The 17,133-nt window shown below is 45.1% G+C and overlaps 1 protein-coding gene across 4 annotated transcripts in view; it reads left to right on the top strand.

Annotated features, from left to right (window-relative positions):
- The window catches only part of RCL1 (RNA terminal phosphate cyclase like 1), a 28,752-nt gene extending 12,592 nt beyond the window's left edge, over positions 1-16,160 (top strand). For all 4 annotated transcript variants that reach the window (XM_020801537.3, XM_020801538.3, XM_078385046.1 and 1 more), the window contains 6 exons: positions 2,990-3,064; positions 3,929-4,053; positions 5,160-5,285; positions 5,939-6,095; positions 8,018-8,121; positions 15,933-16,160. In XM_020801537.3, the coding sequence (XP_020657196.3) occupies positions 2,990-3,064; positions 3,929-4,053; positions 5,160-5,285; positions 5,939-6,095; positions 8,018-8,121; positions 15,933-16,083 (738 nt within the window). In that variant the 3' untranslated portion in view covers positions 16,084-16,160. The remainder of the gene's footprint in view (positions 1-2,989; positions 3,065-3,928; positions 4,054-5,159; positions 5,286-5,938; positions 6,096-8,017; positions 8,122-15,932) is intronic.
- Positions 16,161-17,133: the final 973 nt, after the last annotated feature.

Below are 17,133 nucleotides of genomic sequence, written 5' to 3'. Positions count from 1 at the left end.
GGAGCAGATCAGAAATGCACAGAAAACAAAGGGACCAGGTTGGAAATGCAAAGAGAACAAAGGAAAAAGCAAGGGAATCATGCAAGATAATCGGAAATGGGGGGGGACACCAAAAAGCAATCAAACCCCCAAGACCCATCGGAAATGGGGGGAACTAAAAAACAAACAACCCCCCAGACCCATTGGAAATGGGAAAAAACACTCCAAAAAAGCAACAACCAAACCCCCCAAGACCCATCAGAAATGGGGGAGAACCAAAAAACAAACAAACCCCCCAAGACCCATCATAGCACAGAAACATAACCCCCCAGCCCAAAGCCACACTGCAAAAACACCCAGAACAGTTTTTAAAAAGCAGAAAACAGCACCTTACCTTACCAGGCAGCCTTCTCTGATCACACACTTTTGCTGGGGCAAAAGAGCTACAAAGAAGCAGCCTTGTCACCACCTACAGTTAGCAACTTGAATTTCCCGCCTTTTTCTCCTGCCCTTTTCTGTTAGTAAATGGAAGCTCCGGTCGCAAGTAGAAGCAAAATTTTGTGGCTGGAGCTGGTTGTAACTTGAAATAGTCATAAGTCGGGACGTTCATAAGTTGAGGCACCACTGCACTTGTCCGCTGCAAGCTTGGAACGCACATTTGATGGGAAAATGTTAAAATAAACCCTGTCTGTTGCTTCAGAACCTGCTTGTCATCTATTTAAAAAGCAAGTTGTAAAATTATGCTTAGACATGTAAAAAATAAAGCATGGGCCTGTTTTCCATTCTGTATTCTAACAGTAGTGTTTTGGCTGGAGCCATAATTGATTTTAATCAAGTGGGTAGTGTTATGTATATTAAACAAGGATGATGCAGCATGTTTGATGGAAAAGGATATTGCTTGCCAGTGGGGGTGGGCCTTGTGCTTTCAGGAACTACAGTGAGAGGGCTGAATTTTGTAACAGCAGATGCAGAAGGCAGATTTCATGGGTGCAGAACTCAGCTCCTTGAGAGTTAGAGGGCCAAACTATCATACCATATAGAAATATTTTATTCCCTTAAAATATAAGGCCTAGAATCCCACTGGGGATTTATGCCAGTGTGAATGTAATGGCATAAATTGTGGCAGTGAAGTGCAGTTAATAAATAAATTGGCAGGAGCATTCATAGTCGGAGTCCAATCACAGAACTTGGCGTGTGGCTGGGAATCTGAGTGGCAGTTTGTCATGCAGGGGCAATTGGCTATTGCAGTTCACGCCTGCGTAAATCCACAGGGGGATTCTGGCAAAAGATTTGTTGTCATCTAACATGAGGCTGCCTTAGTCCCTATGTTGCAAACAACCTTGCTTTTTTCTGATTAGTCGTGTGGTGGAAAACATGGACTTTTTTGCATGTGAATTGCTTAGGCAATGACTTTGAAGGGTTGCTGCATGGCAAGGTTATACTATTAAGAAATACACATTTCCCTTAACATATAGTAGACCCTCAACTTTCATCTTTCCTGTGTATTGTATACTATACAGTGCATAAAAGGAGGTGTTTGCCGTGGAATTGGCATGGCTCGTGCACTGGATTGTAGTTAGTCAAGGTGGAATGTTCACATCTCTACCAATTAGTGCATATAATTATGCACATAATTATTGGTAGTGATTTTTTTCATACTGCTGTATTTTCTCTGTTGTAATTGAGCAGATTGCACTAGAATTCTCTAGCAGAGTTTTAAAAATATTTCACCAAATCCCAGGGTTGGAGACTGTGAAACCATGGCAATTACAGTGGTGCCTCGCATAGCGAAGGTTAATCCGTTCCGGATTAACCTTCGCTATGGCGAAACATCGCTGAGCGGGACGGGAAAGCCCATTGGAACGCATTAAACATCGTTTAATGCGTTCCAAATGGGCAAAAACTCACCGTTCAGCGATGCATCCCGGTCCGGCAGCCATTTTCGCGCCCTCGGTAAGCGAGGGCAGGGCGCGAAAACGCTGCGCGCGGCCCTTTTGGGGCTTCCGGCGGCCATTTTGAAACTGCCGTACAGCTGATCCGTGGCTTTGTTTTACGAAGATCGGTAAGCGAAACGCTTACCGATCTTCGCAAAGCGATTTTCGGCCATAGGGGCCATCGGTAAGCGATCGCATTAGCGATCCAAAAAAACGGATCGCTATGCGATTTCGTCGTTATACGGTGCGCTCGTTAAGCGAAGCACCACTGTAAAGTGGAATCAAACTGTTGTGACTATATAGATAGTGTAGATATGTCACAAATTGTGGTAAGGCAAGAATGGGTTGACTATGATCCTCCAAGATGTTATTGGACTGCAACTCCTAGCATTCCCCACCATTGGCTATGTTCTGGAGGGCTGCTGGCCATTGTGGTCCAGCATCTGGAGGACCACATTTTGTCCAGCCTGCAGTAGGTGCCAAGACTAGAGAATTGTTTCCAAATCTTCCTTGAAAAAACGCAACTTGAGGATAGGTTTTTGGATATAAGAGAGCGAGAGTTTAAGACTTATGCACTAATTCAAGCAAAAGGCTAGGGTTAATTCAGAAACCAGGAGGCATTGTAACATCTAAGGGTAGTTACACCAAATATCATTTTCATGGAACTGTTCCTGTAGAAACAAACTAAATAAAATATCTGATGCACTGGTTTAGCTTTGGATCTGTGTGTCTCCATGCTCAAATACACATATTTTCTATAGGTTGATACCAGATGATGTTCAATATTACTTGGTAAAAACTTAAACTGAACTATTTAATCTTTCCCCTCCCTTATGCCCTGTCTCTCCCCCCCCCTTTTTTTTTCCTTTTTTTCTTAGTAGCTAAATTATGGCAGGATCAGTTGATGCCTGTTCTGCTATTAATTTGCTAATTTTAGCTCTTGTGTTTCCATTATGAACAGGATACATTATAAATCTAAAGCTTATCCTCAGATGGAACTTTCTTAATGTGTTGGTGAATAAATATTTCTAGTGAGCTGTTCTGGTAAAGAGGCTTTCCTACTGAATATCTTTTAGGTGGATGTTCTTAAGGCAACTGCTCTACCTTTATTAAAAAGATTTGGAATTGATGGTGAGGATTTGGAATTGAAGGTAAGAACTTAATTCTGCTCTCTGCATATTTTCATTTGTATTTGGCACATACATTCTTCTGTTTCTCCAACACAAAAGGAAAAAAGGAACACTCAGAACCTAGTTTAAAACATCACACAGTCTGTTTCAGTTAGTCCTTGATTAGTGAAAAAGGAAATTGCAAGGGAAACAGCAGTTGGGGTTTTTTCCCTTGGCAAATATTTTCCTCTGTGTGTGTATCTATGTGTATGTATGTTTCTGGACAGTTTGCAATAACAAAACACAAAAATACGAATAACAAGCAGTTAATAAAACTATTTTTAAAACAAGCTAAGAATTTCAGCTACAGTAAGTCTAATAGTATAATAAAACATACAGCATCCATGAAAAAATGCACAAACTTAAAGATCAGTGTATGCATCCAAAGAGGTTCCTCACCTGACATTAAAAAATGTAAGTGGAAGGTACCATGCAAGCTTCTGTAAGGAGGGCAGTCCATGACAGGGATGCTGGCACTGAGATGGCCCCATCTCCAGAAGCTACCTATTACACCTAACTTGGGAGGGGCACTCAAAGAGTCTGAAGTTAATTTTCAGTTTTAGCTACCTACCTGTGGGTAGCTTGTCCCTCATATTGTGTGACAAATAAGAGGTAGCTAAATAGTGATTTAGAAATACTTTGAGGATTTGTCAGTGTTCATTAACTCCTGTTTTGTTTTCTTTTTACACACTGGGGGGGGGGGGACAGCATAACATTCACTCACATCTAGCCACCAGTTCATGAATCACTGCTATAATTCCGGGGACTCTAATTCCAAGCTAGAAGCAAGTATATATTACAACACTTGTCTATTTCATAACTTACACTTTAATTTACTGTTTTCAGATCACAAGGAGAGGTGTGCCCCCCAAAGGAGGTGGTGAAGTGATATTCTGTTGTCCTGTTAAGAAAGCTTTAAAGCCTATTCAGTACATTGACCCTGGCAAAATTAAGCGGATCCGAGGGATGGCGTATCCTTTTTTCAATAATTGCAGGTGGAAATCACAGCCTCAAATGGGGGATTAAAACTGTTAAAATAAATAATAAAATCAAATCAAGTAACATCTTTGGCAAAGCTTCCTTGACCAGAACTAATTCTTGATTGCTAGAGTGATTAGGCAAGTGATGACCCTTTTTTGCAGCCTGTTTTTCACTTGATAAATTAAATGGTAAACTAAATGGCAAACCCCTTTCCTCTCACCAACCTTCACTTTTGTTTTAAAAGAAAACAGCTAGCAAGTCAGATTCTTGGTCTTTTCTCTCCCTTTCTCAGAGAACTCTAGAAATGCATGTCAGATGGGAACTTGAATCTTTGTTGCAGTTTCTGCTCAGTTTTTGCATGGTAAAAGTCACAGCTTTACCAGGAAAGCAGATGTGATTAGTGAAGATAGAGTAAGTGATTTAGTCATTGAGGTGATTAATGCAGAAGGCACCAGAGCTTGAACAAGTTACTTTTTATGAATTCACCTTGTTTGCCCTGTCACTCTCCTCATTTTTTGTTATGTTATCATCAGTAGGACAGGCATTGTTCTAAATTCAGGTTGCTAGTCTGGGATTTTTAGGTAGTCAAAGCCAGCATAGGCACTCCCTGAAATATAAAATTGCAGTAGATATGCTGTTCCCTGGTCCTGTGGTACAACTGGAGCTCAGTAATACGGTGCTATAACTTCTGCAGGTGCTCTGTGTTTCTCAAGACATCTTCAACTATTCACCATAAGCCTTTGTTCTTGAATGCTTGGTGTAAGTGTTGCAAACTGCACCCTGTAAATGACACATTCCTGAATTTTGTTGTATAGATCAGTGGTCCTCAACCTTGGGCCTCCAGATGTTCTTGGACTACAACTCCCAGAAGCCTTCACCACCACCTCTGCTGACCAGGATTTCTGGGAGTTGAAGTCCAAAAACATCTGGAGGCCCAAGGTTGAGCACCACTGGTATAGATGACAGTACATGCTATTCACACATAAATGTGCATATTCTCAGATCTCTGTGGGAAATATATGACCATTCTTTTCTGTAAACTTGTCTTCTTCTTGTCAAGTCTCCTTGTAAGAAATTCCTTAACTTCGTTCACCAGTTATTCTGTCAGAGTGTCCCCTCAGATAGCAAACCGAATTGTGGATGCTGCAAGAAGCATTCTGAATAAATTTCTGCCAGATATTTACATTTATACGGACCATATGAAAGGGGCCAGCTCTGGGAAGTAAGTTTTCACAGGCTTCTGTGACAAGATATGGATTTGTAATTCACTTGTGTACTATTGAGTTAAAGGGGAAGCAGAAGAATTGAAATGACCAAAATACAGTCTAGCATCACGCATGGATAAGCATAATCATCATTGCAACTTTGGCCCTTCAGATGCAAGTCTCTCAGTCCACTCGGGCCCAGCCAATGTAGATTCTGTTGTAGCCTTAAAAACAGCAATTCCATAGTCTGCTTTGCCTGTTCTTCTATTTTTTCCCCCCAGAAAGGGATGAGCCCTAGAACACTGTAGGAAACACAGACTTTGCCTACAGATGGGCTTTGATTCAGTCTTTGGTGCTTCCAGATAGAAAAGCACCAGGCAGCAATTTGGGAGAGCCGTTGCCATTGGGAATAGACTACATTAGGCAACATAAGCAAATAAACTTCCATTCTTCCTAGGTGCAGTAAAAGATTTAGCAATCAGATAAATCAGATAGAAATGGAGAAAGATATTTAATGATAGCTGTTTTGCATACAAATTATTGTTTTGTAGCTAAGCATAAATGAAGAGGTCTCTAATTGAAAGAGGCTGTGGCCATTTTTATTAAAGAATTCAAAAAAAAAATCTAAATGCATTTCAATCCATCCCCGTCTACCCCTTTCTCTTTTCAGGTCTCCAGGTTTTGGGCTATCCCTTGTGGCAGAAACTACATGCGGCACTTTCCTCAGTGCTGAACTGGCCTCTAATCCCCAGGGTCAAGGGGTGGCTGTGCTTCCAGAAGAGCTTGGCACAAACTGTGCAAAGCTACTACTTGAGGAGATTTACAGAGTAAGTGGTGTCCATTTCCAGATGGGTAGCCATGTTGGCCTTCAGCAGAGAGAACAACAGAAGAGTAACATGTTAACTTCTGAATGGATTTATGGTGGCCTATAGCCTGTTTCCACAAAAGCTTGGAGTAGGAGGTTGGTTTGCATGTCTCTCCAGAAGGAAATGGAGTAGAACTTCACAGCTGGATTTCTTCCCATCATTTACATACCTAGTTTTTTTCCCCTTTCATTTAAAAATGTCCATATTATATGACATGACATCAGGACAAGGATTCCAGATGTTATTGGATTGGAATTTCCATCAACTCTCACCAATTTAATTAGTGGCAAGGAATTAGGGAAACGGTGGTTCAAAAATATCTGGAGAGCTATACCTTCTTTACCTCTGTGATAGATGGCAGATGGGAAGCTACATAATATGGAATGTATTTTCTGTAATCCAACCAATAATCTTGGTCAGAAATATGGCTCTAAAAGAGAGAGGGGGGGCAATTGGAAGGCATCTATATTTTGAAAGCTTCGCCTGCTTGATTAGGAGATTATTGTGGACTGCAGCTTGTTCTGTGCCTGCTGCCAATACACCCAGCAGTAAATGAGACTCTGATCCATTAAGTGGAGCCATTTGCTACTGTGCTGCCTATATTTCTTCCTAATGAAAGCCAGAGAAACAGATGGGTCATCTTCATGCTTACCTAATAGGCTTCAAGGCTGAGAATAGAGCTGGGAAACCAGGGTCCTGTCCTTTTTATGTTTTAATTGCCTTTAAGTTCAAGAAAATACCTGATGTAGGTCAGAATATTTGCAGTAAGGCATGTCTCTGGCTCTTAGCATATGATTCCTCTGGTTTATTTGAACCACCTATTTTTGCTGACCTGGCATAAACTGAAGTGCTCATATCAGAGAGTTGAAAGTGGTGAAAACAGGGCTTGGGAGGACTTCCTTGTCTGAGCTACAGCTCCCAGACTCCTCCAGCAACCGTGGCCGTTGCCCATGCTGGCTGGAGGAGTCTAGGAGTTGTAGCCTACCCACCAAAAAGAACTTTTCCAAGCACCAAGTAAAATCAATGATGGAAATGCTTTCCAGTATTGCATTTATGATAGTATATCTATAGCAAAATAGATAATGAAATGAAGTAGAGCTTCATAAGTGGTAGAAGAGCCTTGAGTTGCTGTCAAACTACCTGATGGCTTCAAGAAGCTGCCCTGGAGCCCAAAGGGCTGGGCCTACAGTGGACCCTCGACTTACGGAATTAATCCATATTGGAACGGGGGCTGCAGGTTGAAAAGTCTGTAGGTCGAGGCTCCATTGACCTACAATGCATTGAAAACTAATTAATCCGTAACGGGCCGTTTTTGTTCCATTTTGGGTTTTTTTCCGGTCTGTAGGTCGATTCTCCAGCTGCAAGTCTAACCTAAATTTTGCGGCCAGAGAAGTCTGTAACTCGAAAAGTCTGTAAGTGGAGCCGTCTGTAAGTCGAGGGTCCACTGTAGTTCATTTGTTCCCCTAATATATGGCGCTTCATAAAAAAAGGTCTGCTGTTGATTGAATAGCTTCGTGCTACACTTTTTCCTTATGATGAAATAGAAAGATCGTGACTTCTTGGTTGTGGGGAACATTATTTCTTGGACCAGGAAGAAAACCCCAAACATGCTGTTTCTGTACACAATATAATGAAGGTGTTTCTACTTCCTGAATATAGTTGCAGGAGTATTTACAAGCGAGTCCTGATACAAATGGCTTTCTTCTCTCTTTTTTTTCTGTTTGTAGTTGGGCTTGTTCTAAAATGATCACAAAATTAGCCTGTTATCTTTTGATCCTTGAAAGGCAAGACGAAAGCTGTGGTTTTCCTCCTCCCCTTCCTCCTTCTTGCCTATATTTTCTCGTTAGTACAAAGATTAATTATTAAAGTGTTTGCATTTGCAGGGAGGCTGTGTGGATTCAACAAACCAAAGCCTGGTCTTGCTGCTAATGACCCTTGGACAGCAGGATGTTTCCAAAGTCCTGTTAGGACCATTGTCACCATACACGTAAGTTTCCCCTCCCTTTCCCTAAAAAACTAAATTATCCATTGCTGTTCAATTTGCTAATTGTGCTGAATAACATATTTTTGTTGTCACAGTGAATGCTTAGTCTGTAAGCAGCCAGAGGAATGATTTCCACTACTTCTTTAATGTACTCTAATATGTTACCTGTTGCGTATTTTTGTGCATTCCGCCTGAAGATTTCCTTATTCACCAGGACTCTTAACTCCAAAGCAAATATACTTGCAAGGACCAATTTTACATGCTCGCACACATGCTACAGGTGTTTGCTGTTTCAAGTAACCAAATGACATTGAGCAGCTAGTGTTTTGAACAGCGGTTGTTAAAACATCTACTCTAGCACGTTCTTCTCTCACATTTCTGTGAAAATTTAGAAGAAACCCGGTATTTGCAGTGTGTATGTGTGAACAAGAGGAGGTGTAAGTTGTGTGTGTGTGTGTTTTAAACATGTCAGACCATCTGTAAAGAAAAATACGTCCTTTTTTATTTGTGAAAAGAGATGTGAATCTGAGGACTGAGCTCCTGTTTTCTTTGGAACTGGCTTGCTAAACTGGCTTTGGAAAATAGCTTAGCTTTCTGTTTGCATGCCAGTTGGTATGTTTGTTTGAGGTTAAAACAGCTAGACTGTGAACTGTCCTTTTTCGGTTATCATGGTACCGGTGCTGTATATGTGAAAGGTACAGTACTGTGATAACTGAAGAATGATAGTGCCATCACAATGAGATGGGATGTACTGGCAAGTGACTGCTGAAGCTTTAAATCTGGCTTGGAAGTCAAGTGGCAAGACTTCAGGATAATGTTAGGAAGGGAGAGTCTTGCAGTGTGTTGATGGATGGTAGTCCAATTATCCTCAAACAGACCAGTCAACAGTGATATGCAAACAGTTGTGCATGCCTTGGTAACAAACCAAGCAAACTTTGACTGACTGGTAATAAGCCAAAGAGCTGTGATCTTACTGGAACTGCTGGAAGGGATGAATGGAGTTTGAGATCCTTAATTGTTGTGAGAGCTTTAATTGCATGCTGAAGAGGAAGTAATATAGTGCAGAAGATGAGTGTAGGGCTGTGTAAATGAAGTAGTACAGTGTTTCCCTGCATGGAAGTACGCGCTGGGTTTGTGACTTATGAGGAATTATAGACCAAAATATGACCAAGGACCAAAGGTTCATGCCTATGGCTTAGAGCAGTTGTTCCCAACCTTGGGTACCCTAGGTGTTCTTGGGCTGTATCTCTCAAAAACCTTCACCATTAGCTATGCTGTCCAGGATTTCTGGGAGTTTTTAGTCCAAGAACTTCTGGAGACCCAAGGTTGGAAACCATTGCTTTTCATGACCCCATGGACCAGAGCACCCCAGGCCCTCCTGTCTTCCACTGGCTCCCGGAGTTGTGTCAAATTCATGTTGGTAGCTTCGACCATCTCGTCCTCTGTCGTCCCCTTCTCCTCTTGCCTTCGCTCTTTCCCAACACCAGGGGCTTTTCCAGGGAGTCTTCTCTTCTCATGAGATGGCTAAAGTATTGGAGCCTCAGCTTCAGGATCTGTCCTTCCAGTGAGCACTCAGGGTTGATTTCTTCCAGAATGGATAGGTTTGATCTTCTTGCAGTCCAGGAGACTCTCAAGAGTCTCCTCCAGCACCACAATTCAAAAGGATCAATTCTTCAGCGGTCAGCCTTCTTTATGGTCCAGCTCTCACTTCCATACATCACTACAGGAAAAACCATATCTTTGACTATGAGGACTTTGTGGGAAGGTGATGTCTCTGCTTTTTAAGATGCTGTCGAGGTTTGTCATCGCTTTCCTCTGAAGAAGCAGGTGTCTTTTAATTTCGTGGCTGCTGTCACCATCTGTAGAGATCATGGAGCCCAAGAAAGTAAAATCTGTCACTGCCTCCATATCTTCCTCTTCTATTTGCCAGGAGGTGATGGGGCCAGAGGCCATGAGCTTGGTTTTTTTTGATGTTGAGCTTCAGACTGGTTTTTGCCCTCTCCTCTTTCACCCTTATTAAGAGGTTCTTTAATTCCTCCTCACTTTCTGCCATCAGAGTGGTATAATCTGTATATCAGAGGTTGTTGATCTTTCTTCTGGCAATTGGTTAGGTGTTGCTGTATTGTTATTATTTATTATTTATTTAACATATTTTATCCTGCCTTTCTCCGTAAAAAGGACCCAAGGCAGCTTACATCATTAAAAAGACAATATTTAAAAGCAAAAAACAGTAAGTATACAAATATTTAGAAAGAATTAAGCAAGTATTATATTTAAAATGGTAAATAAAATCAACACTAAAACACATTTAAAACAACAAAGCACAACAATCCATTTAGATTATGGAATCAGAATACAGTGGTGCCTCGCTTAACGAGTGCCCCGTATAACGAAAAAATCGCATAACGATGGCTTCGTTGCCATCGCTTTTGCGATCGCACAACGATCTTGCCTATGGGGAAAAATCGCTTTGCGATTTTTCCCCATAGGCACCATTTTCCCCCAGCTGAGCGGCGGGAGCTTTGAAGCCCCGCTGCTCAGCTGGGGGAAAATGTCGGCAGTGGGCTGTGGCCTCGGAAGGACCCCGAAGCCACCGTCCCCTGCCGACAATTCCCTTCCGAGCTCCGGGGACAGGCTGGGGGGTGGACCGGGGAGCTTGAAGCCTCTCCGCGCCGCCTACCCCCGCTGTTCCCGGACTTCTGGAAGTCCGGGAACAGCCTGGGTAAGCAGCGCGGAGAGGCTTCAAGCTTCCCGATCCACCCTCCAGCCTGTCCCCGCCGCTTAAAGCCTCCTTGCGCCGCCTACCCAGCCCGTTCTCGGACACCTAGGTGTCCGAGAACGGGCTGGGTAGGCGGCGGGGAAGGCTACCGGCATCGGGGACAGGCTGGGGGGTGCACCGGGGAGCTTGAAGCCTCTCCGCGCCGCCTACCCCCGCCGTTCCCGGACTTCTGGAAGTCCGGGAACGGCGGGGGTAAGCAGCGCGGGAAGGCTTCAAGCTTCCCGATCCACCCTCCAGCCTGTCCCCGCCGCTTAAAGCCTCCTTGCGCCGCCTATCCAGCCCGTTCTCGGACACCTAGGTGTCCGAGAACGGGCTGGGTAGGCGGCGGGGAAGGCTACCGGCATCGGGGACAGGCTGGGGGGGTGCACCGGGGAGCTTGAAGCCTCTCCGCGCCGCCTACCCCCGCCGTTCCCGGACTTCTGGAAGTCCGGGAACGGCGGGGGTAAGCAGCGCGGGAAGGCTTCAAGCTTCCCGATCCACCCTCCAGCCTGTCCCCGCCGCTTAAAGCCTCCTTGCGCCGCCTATCCAGCCCGTTCTCGGACACCTAGGTGTCCGAGAACGGGCTGGGTAGGCGGCGGGGAAGGCTACCGGCATCGGGGACAGGCTGGGGGGTGCACCGGGGAGCTTGAAGCCTCTCCGCGCCGCCTACCCCCACCGGGAACGAGGAGGCTTTAAGCGGCGGGGACAGGCTGGAGGGTGGATCGGGAAGCTTGAAGCCTCCCAGCGCTGCTTACCCCCGCCGTTCCCGGACTTCCAGAAGTCCGGGAACGGCGGGGGTAGGCGGCGCGGAGAGGCTTCAAGCTCCCCGGTGCACCCCCCCAGCCTGTCCCCGATGCCGGTAGCCTTCCCCGCCGCCTACCCAGCCCGTCCTCGGACACCTAGGTGTCCGAGAACGGGCTGGGTAGGCGGCGCAAGGAGGCTTTAAGCGGCGGGGACAGGCTGGAGGGTGGATCGGGAAGCTTGAAGCCTTCCCGCGCTGCTTACCCCCGCCGTTCCCGGACTTCCAGAAGTCCGGGAACGGCGGGGGTAGGCCGCGCGGAGAGGCTTCAAGCTCCCCGGTGCACCCCCCAGCCTGTCCCCGATGCCGGTAGCCTTCCCCGCCGCCTACCCAGCCCGTCCTCGGACACCTAGGTGTCCGAGAACGGGCTGGGTAGGCGGCGCAAGGAGGCTTTAAGCGGCGGGGACAGGCTGGAGGGTGGATCGGGAAGCTTGAAGCCTTCCCGCGCTGCTTACCCCCGCCGTTCCCGGACTTCCAGAAGTCCGGGAACGGCGGGGGTAGGCCGCGCGGAGAGGCTTCAAGCTCCCCGGTGCACCCCCCAGCCTGTCCCCGATGCCGGTAGCCTTCCCCGCCGCCTACCCAGCCCGTTCTCGGACACCTAGGTGTCCGAGAACGGGCTGGGTAGGCGCCGCAAGGAGGCTTTAAGCGGCGGGGACAGGCTGGAGGGTGGATCGGGAAGCTTGAAGCCTTCCCGCGCTGCTTACCCCCGCCGTTCCCGGACTTCCAGAAGTCCGGGAACGGCGGGGGTAGGCGGCGCGGAGAGGCTTCAAGCTCCCCGGTGCACCCCCCAGCCTGTCCCCGATGCCGGTAGCCTTCCCCGCCGCCTACCCAGCCCGTTCTCGGACACCTAGGTGTCCGAGAACGGGCTGGGTAGGCGCCGCAAGGAGGCTTTAAGCGGCGGGGACAGGCTGGAGGGTGGATCGGGAAGCTTGAAGCCTCCCAGCGCTGCTTACCCAGGTCGTTCCCGGACTTCCAGAAGTCCGGGAACGACCTGGGTAGGCGGCACGGAGAGGCTTCAAGCTCCCCGATCCACCCCCCAGCCTGTCCCCGCCGCTTAAAGGGTAACCGCAGCGGCTACCCCAGCCATGGCCGGACTCTAGGGAGTCCAGCCATGGCTGAGGTAGCCACCATGGGTCAGATCCAAGCCGCGGGGGGAGGGAAAAAACCGGATAATCCGTTCCAGTTGGAACGGATTAACCGGTTTTCAATGCATTTCTATGGGAAATGGTGCTTCCCATAACGATGTTTTCACATAACGTTTTTTTTTCTGGAACCAATTAACATCGTTATGCGAGGCACCACTGTATGTAGAATATGTTTCTCTAGGATTTCACCCTAGAATTTGCTCATAATGCAGGCCCTCCAATTGAAGCAAAGTATAGGCTTATACATCATGGAAACCCAGTGCTTAACATTGTCACGATTTTCCCACATGCCTGATAGTCTTTTGAATTATTCACATATGAGCTATAGGGAAATGGTCCAGATGGCTTCCTGCAAACTTTGAAGCTTAGATGTCTAGCAAACAAACTTTTGTGTCTTTCCATATTTTGTCAGTCTTTGTCTCCTCTAGACTCCCTATTAAATGTTGTGCTCTACTGTTTCCTACCACATTTGGCTTGTGATTTGGAGGTCTGTGTATTTCTGCCCTCTAGAGGTATAGAAAGCTTTGTGAAATTGAAGCACATAACTTTTCTCCCATGTCACACTCTTTTATAATTTGTACATGTGACATTTTACAGTAAGTCTTCCCCAAGGTCATGTTGGCTGGGGTATTCTGGAAGTGATAGTGCAAAGAAGTAACTTTTCCCATCTCTGGCAAAAGCAAAGGCTTAAAAAATACTGTGTCATTGTAGACTCTGAAACTCCAAAGGCATAATCAGAATATCACTACCTGCATAATGAGACATTCTCCAAACTTATGGTCATGTCACAACAAGCCAGAAGGCCAATTAAGACAGGACACGTACCCTTGCAATAAAAGATACACTTCTATAGCATGACAAGGTACACAATCAAAGCAGGTACTGAAACTCTCCTCTTTTGCATCTAGTCCTCCTATCTACGTATAAGCCTGTTTTGATCCCATTCCTGCCTTCTTTCTGTCCTTATCTCTTAGGCTGCAGAGGTGAAAATAAGCTCCATTGAACACAGTGTGTATAGCATGCATAGGATTGTGCTATTAAGTCTGTCTGTGGCAGTCGACATCCACAGTCTGTTTGGATGTGCAGAGCCTGAGAATATGTGAGACTTCATTCATATGGGTGCAGTAGTGCTTGATTAATTCTGGCAGGGGCATGTAATTGCTCCTGATAAGCACGGCTGCCTGATTTTTCAGTTGGCTCTGCATGAATGCCAATTATGTGTTCCAGCAGTGTGGTACCATCTCACAGATCCTTCATCTGCTTTTGATTGCAATCCTTTGTGTGCACCCACCCAGGCATAAGATCCGCTAAATGCAGAGATTTACTGTTCTGAACATGTATAGGACTGTGCTGTTTCAGTCCTGGGATCTTACTCCAGAGTTACAAACCATATGCATTCCTATGGCCCTATATTGTGGGGTGAGAATGAGACAGTAAGCAGTGTCTAACAAAATATCCTCAAAGCATAGAATCTTAAAATATGGACTGGAAACACATATTGTCAAGTTGGAGATAACCTCTCCAAAACCCCAAATAGGGACTTGGGGAGTTGCTGCTTCATTCTTAACTTTGAAGTCATTTCTCTATAGCAAGAGTGGGGAATACTTTGTAACTCACGGACAGAATTGCAATTTGGGGAGGGTGTTTGGAAGCTTCATTCTAGGTGGAGGCAGGGCTAGAAGCAGAGTCAACAACAGAGTGGGATATTTTCCCATCAGTTGCTAGGAAGCATAGCTCAATTCCGTGCATGTCTACTCAGGGCTAAGCATCAGTGCAACAGCTTCCCAGGTTGGGACACATAGTTCAGTTCTGTGCAGTGTCTTCCCCAGCTGTAAACCAGAACTCAGTTTCAAGGCTTTAAATAGCCTTTTGTCCAACCGCTGATTGATGGTAACAATGAAAGAAGCTGCGGGCCAGATGGGGAACTCATATGAACAACAGGTTCCCCTTCCTGCTCTGTTACCATGACTACTTTTTTCTCTTCCCTCCCAACAAGAAAGGGAATGAGAATTGGATGGCAGTCTACATTTTTTTAAACCCTTTCACTCCAGTCTACAAAACTCTCTTGATCAGCAACAGAACGTATATCCTTCGTTGCCTACAAAGGTCCCTATACACTACTGGCCAAAAAGGTGATTGTTACTATGAGGCTACAGGAGCATATTGAGGGTGCAGGATGACTTAAATAGAGTAGGAATGGGCAACTGTAATGGGCCTGGGTGCCAAAGGGTTGCAACAGGCCCAAAGTGACGCCAAAAAAAAAAAAAGAGAGAGAGAGAGAGAGAGAGAGAGACTGCCCCTGAAATAAAAATCCAAAGGAAAAATGCTTGAATATCCAGCTCTAGTCACTTCCTGGATTCCATGCAAAGACATACGTTTTGTTGCTGACCAAGAGGGTATTGTGGATTTGGATGAAAGGATGCAACTCACTTCTCGTTTCTTCTCTTGATAGAAGATTTTTTTCCCCTTTGGGGTGGTTGTGACTTCCCCAATGAAAAGAGTGCTGCTGTTGGATGCCTCCAGGAGCAGAAAAACCCACATTTTTTGTCTTTCCATATTTATAGGGGCTTCCAAAATAGACTTCATGGATTCATGCTTCTTGTGGCCCACCTTTTGCCCACCACTGAAGTAGACTAAGTTTAGGGGATTGAACTGAAAAGTCTGAGTGAACATGTGTGAGAGAGAGTGACAGAGGGGAGGTTGAAGAATGATGCTTCTTACTAGGATGAGATGTAAGACAGGGCTTGTGCACTTTCAATACATCCACCAAAAAGAGAGGTACAATTTAGCACTCAAGTGATGCCAGCTAAAATTCTCTCTTTTACATAACAGATTTAAAGCTCAGAAAAATACTTATCATAATTAACAATCTGTTATCTTAATGAAATAACGTTTTCATTAGGGTTTTAATTTCTGTTTGCTTCCTGTTTTCTTTTTGCATTTTCTATATCTCATGCTGAGTACCTGTGAAAAATTAACAAATTCAGCAACATTGTTGACTAATATTATTACTTCCAAAAATCCAAAAGGTTACCTTCCTTAACTGTGGTAGTATCTTTTGAAATGTCTGTACTCATGTCTGCCTTCTGTTCCTTTTTCTTTTCTTTTTTAGAATTGAGTTTCTGCGACACTTGAGGGACTATTTCCAGGTTATGTTTAAAATTGAAACCAAATCATCAGCAGAAGAATGCAAAGGCGGAGAAAAAGTCTTAATGACGTGTGTTGGCATTGGATTTTCCAACCTTAGCAAGACTGTAAAATGAAGCTGTTTCGGTGGAATTTCAATAAAATGCATTGTTTGGTTACGTAGGAGAAAATGTGTTAAAAAATTTTCATGCAACTTCAGTTTGTCTTCATTTTTTTTTAATTGTAATTGTGCATCTTTCTACTAACCTTATAAATAAGTAGTTCTTGCATTTCGCCAAAGCAGTCACTTATGTAAAAACCTTGTTGCCTTGAATTCTCCCAAAATTCCACCGGCAAAATTCTGGGGGTTCCAGCCCACAGACCAGCACTTACATTTCAGTCGTCTGGACCAGGGCCTATATGAAGCTGCATGGCTGTCTCAGGGCTTGTTTTTTGTTGTTAAACTACAAAAAAAAGGAAGCTCCCACAGGGCCTCTTGGGAGTGGTGGTCTCACTGCCCTTTAGTCCTGAAGGACTGCAGCTCCCAGGAAGACCCTGGCAGCTTCCTTTTTTGTATGTTAAGGAAGGAAGGTTTGAGACAACTATGAAGCCTTGGAGACAGGTGAATTTTGGTATGGGTTTGTTTCCCAGAATTCTGCCTGTAGAGTTCTCTTAGAATTTTGAGAGTTTAACGGGAACTCCTCCTTTCTAGGAGTCATTGTTCTTTGGGAGGTACCCTGTGTAAGGTCTAATAAGCAGTAAGACTACAGGTCTCAGTGTCCTGCAAACCCCAGAGGCTTTGGCCCATGTTGGTTGGTCAACCATCCCCACTCTCATGACCAACCATCAGAGGTCAGGCCATTCTGGGCACAGAGTATGCTGCGTGTTGTAGGCTTGCTGCTGTTTAAGCTCTACAGAAAGCCCCATGGCAGGTGTTGTTTTGTTTTTAATTAAAGCAGAAGGCAAAAGCCAAAGAAGGCAGCTCTGATAGTGGGAATGGCAGCAGCAGAGATAAATAACCCTCAAAACTCCTCCTCTAAGGGAATTAAATCAAGAGGTGTGTTGATTTTTGGTTTTGGACTGCATCTGTCAGAGTTCTGCTTGAGAATTCCTGGAGAATTTTGTGCGTTGCCGTTCAATTCTGGGAGGTGATGCCTAGGGATGTCTGGGGGAGTGGCAATCAAAGG

Source organism: Pogona vitticeps, chromosome 2 (assembly GCF_051106095.1).
Source record: "Pogona vitticeps strain Pit_001003342236 chromosome 2, PviZW2.1, whole genome shotgun sequence".
Classification (NCBI taxonomy): Eukaryota; Metazoa; Chordata; class Lepidosauria; order Squamata; family Agamidae; genus Pogona; species Pogona vitticeps.
This window is presented reverse-complemented; position numbering and strand designations above follow the sequence as displayed.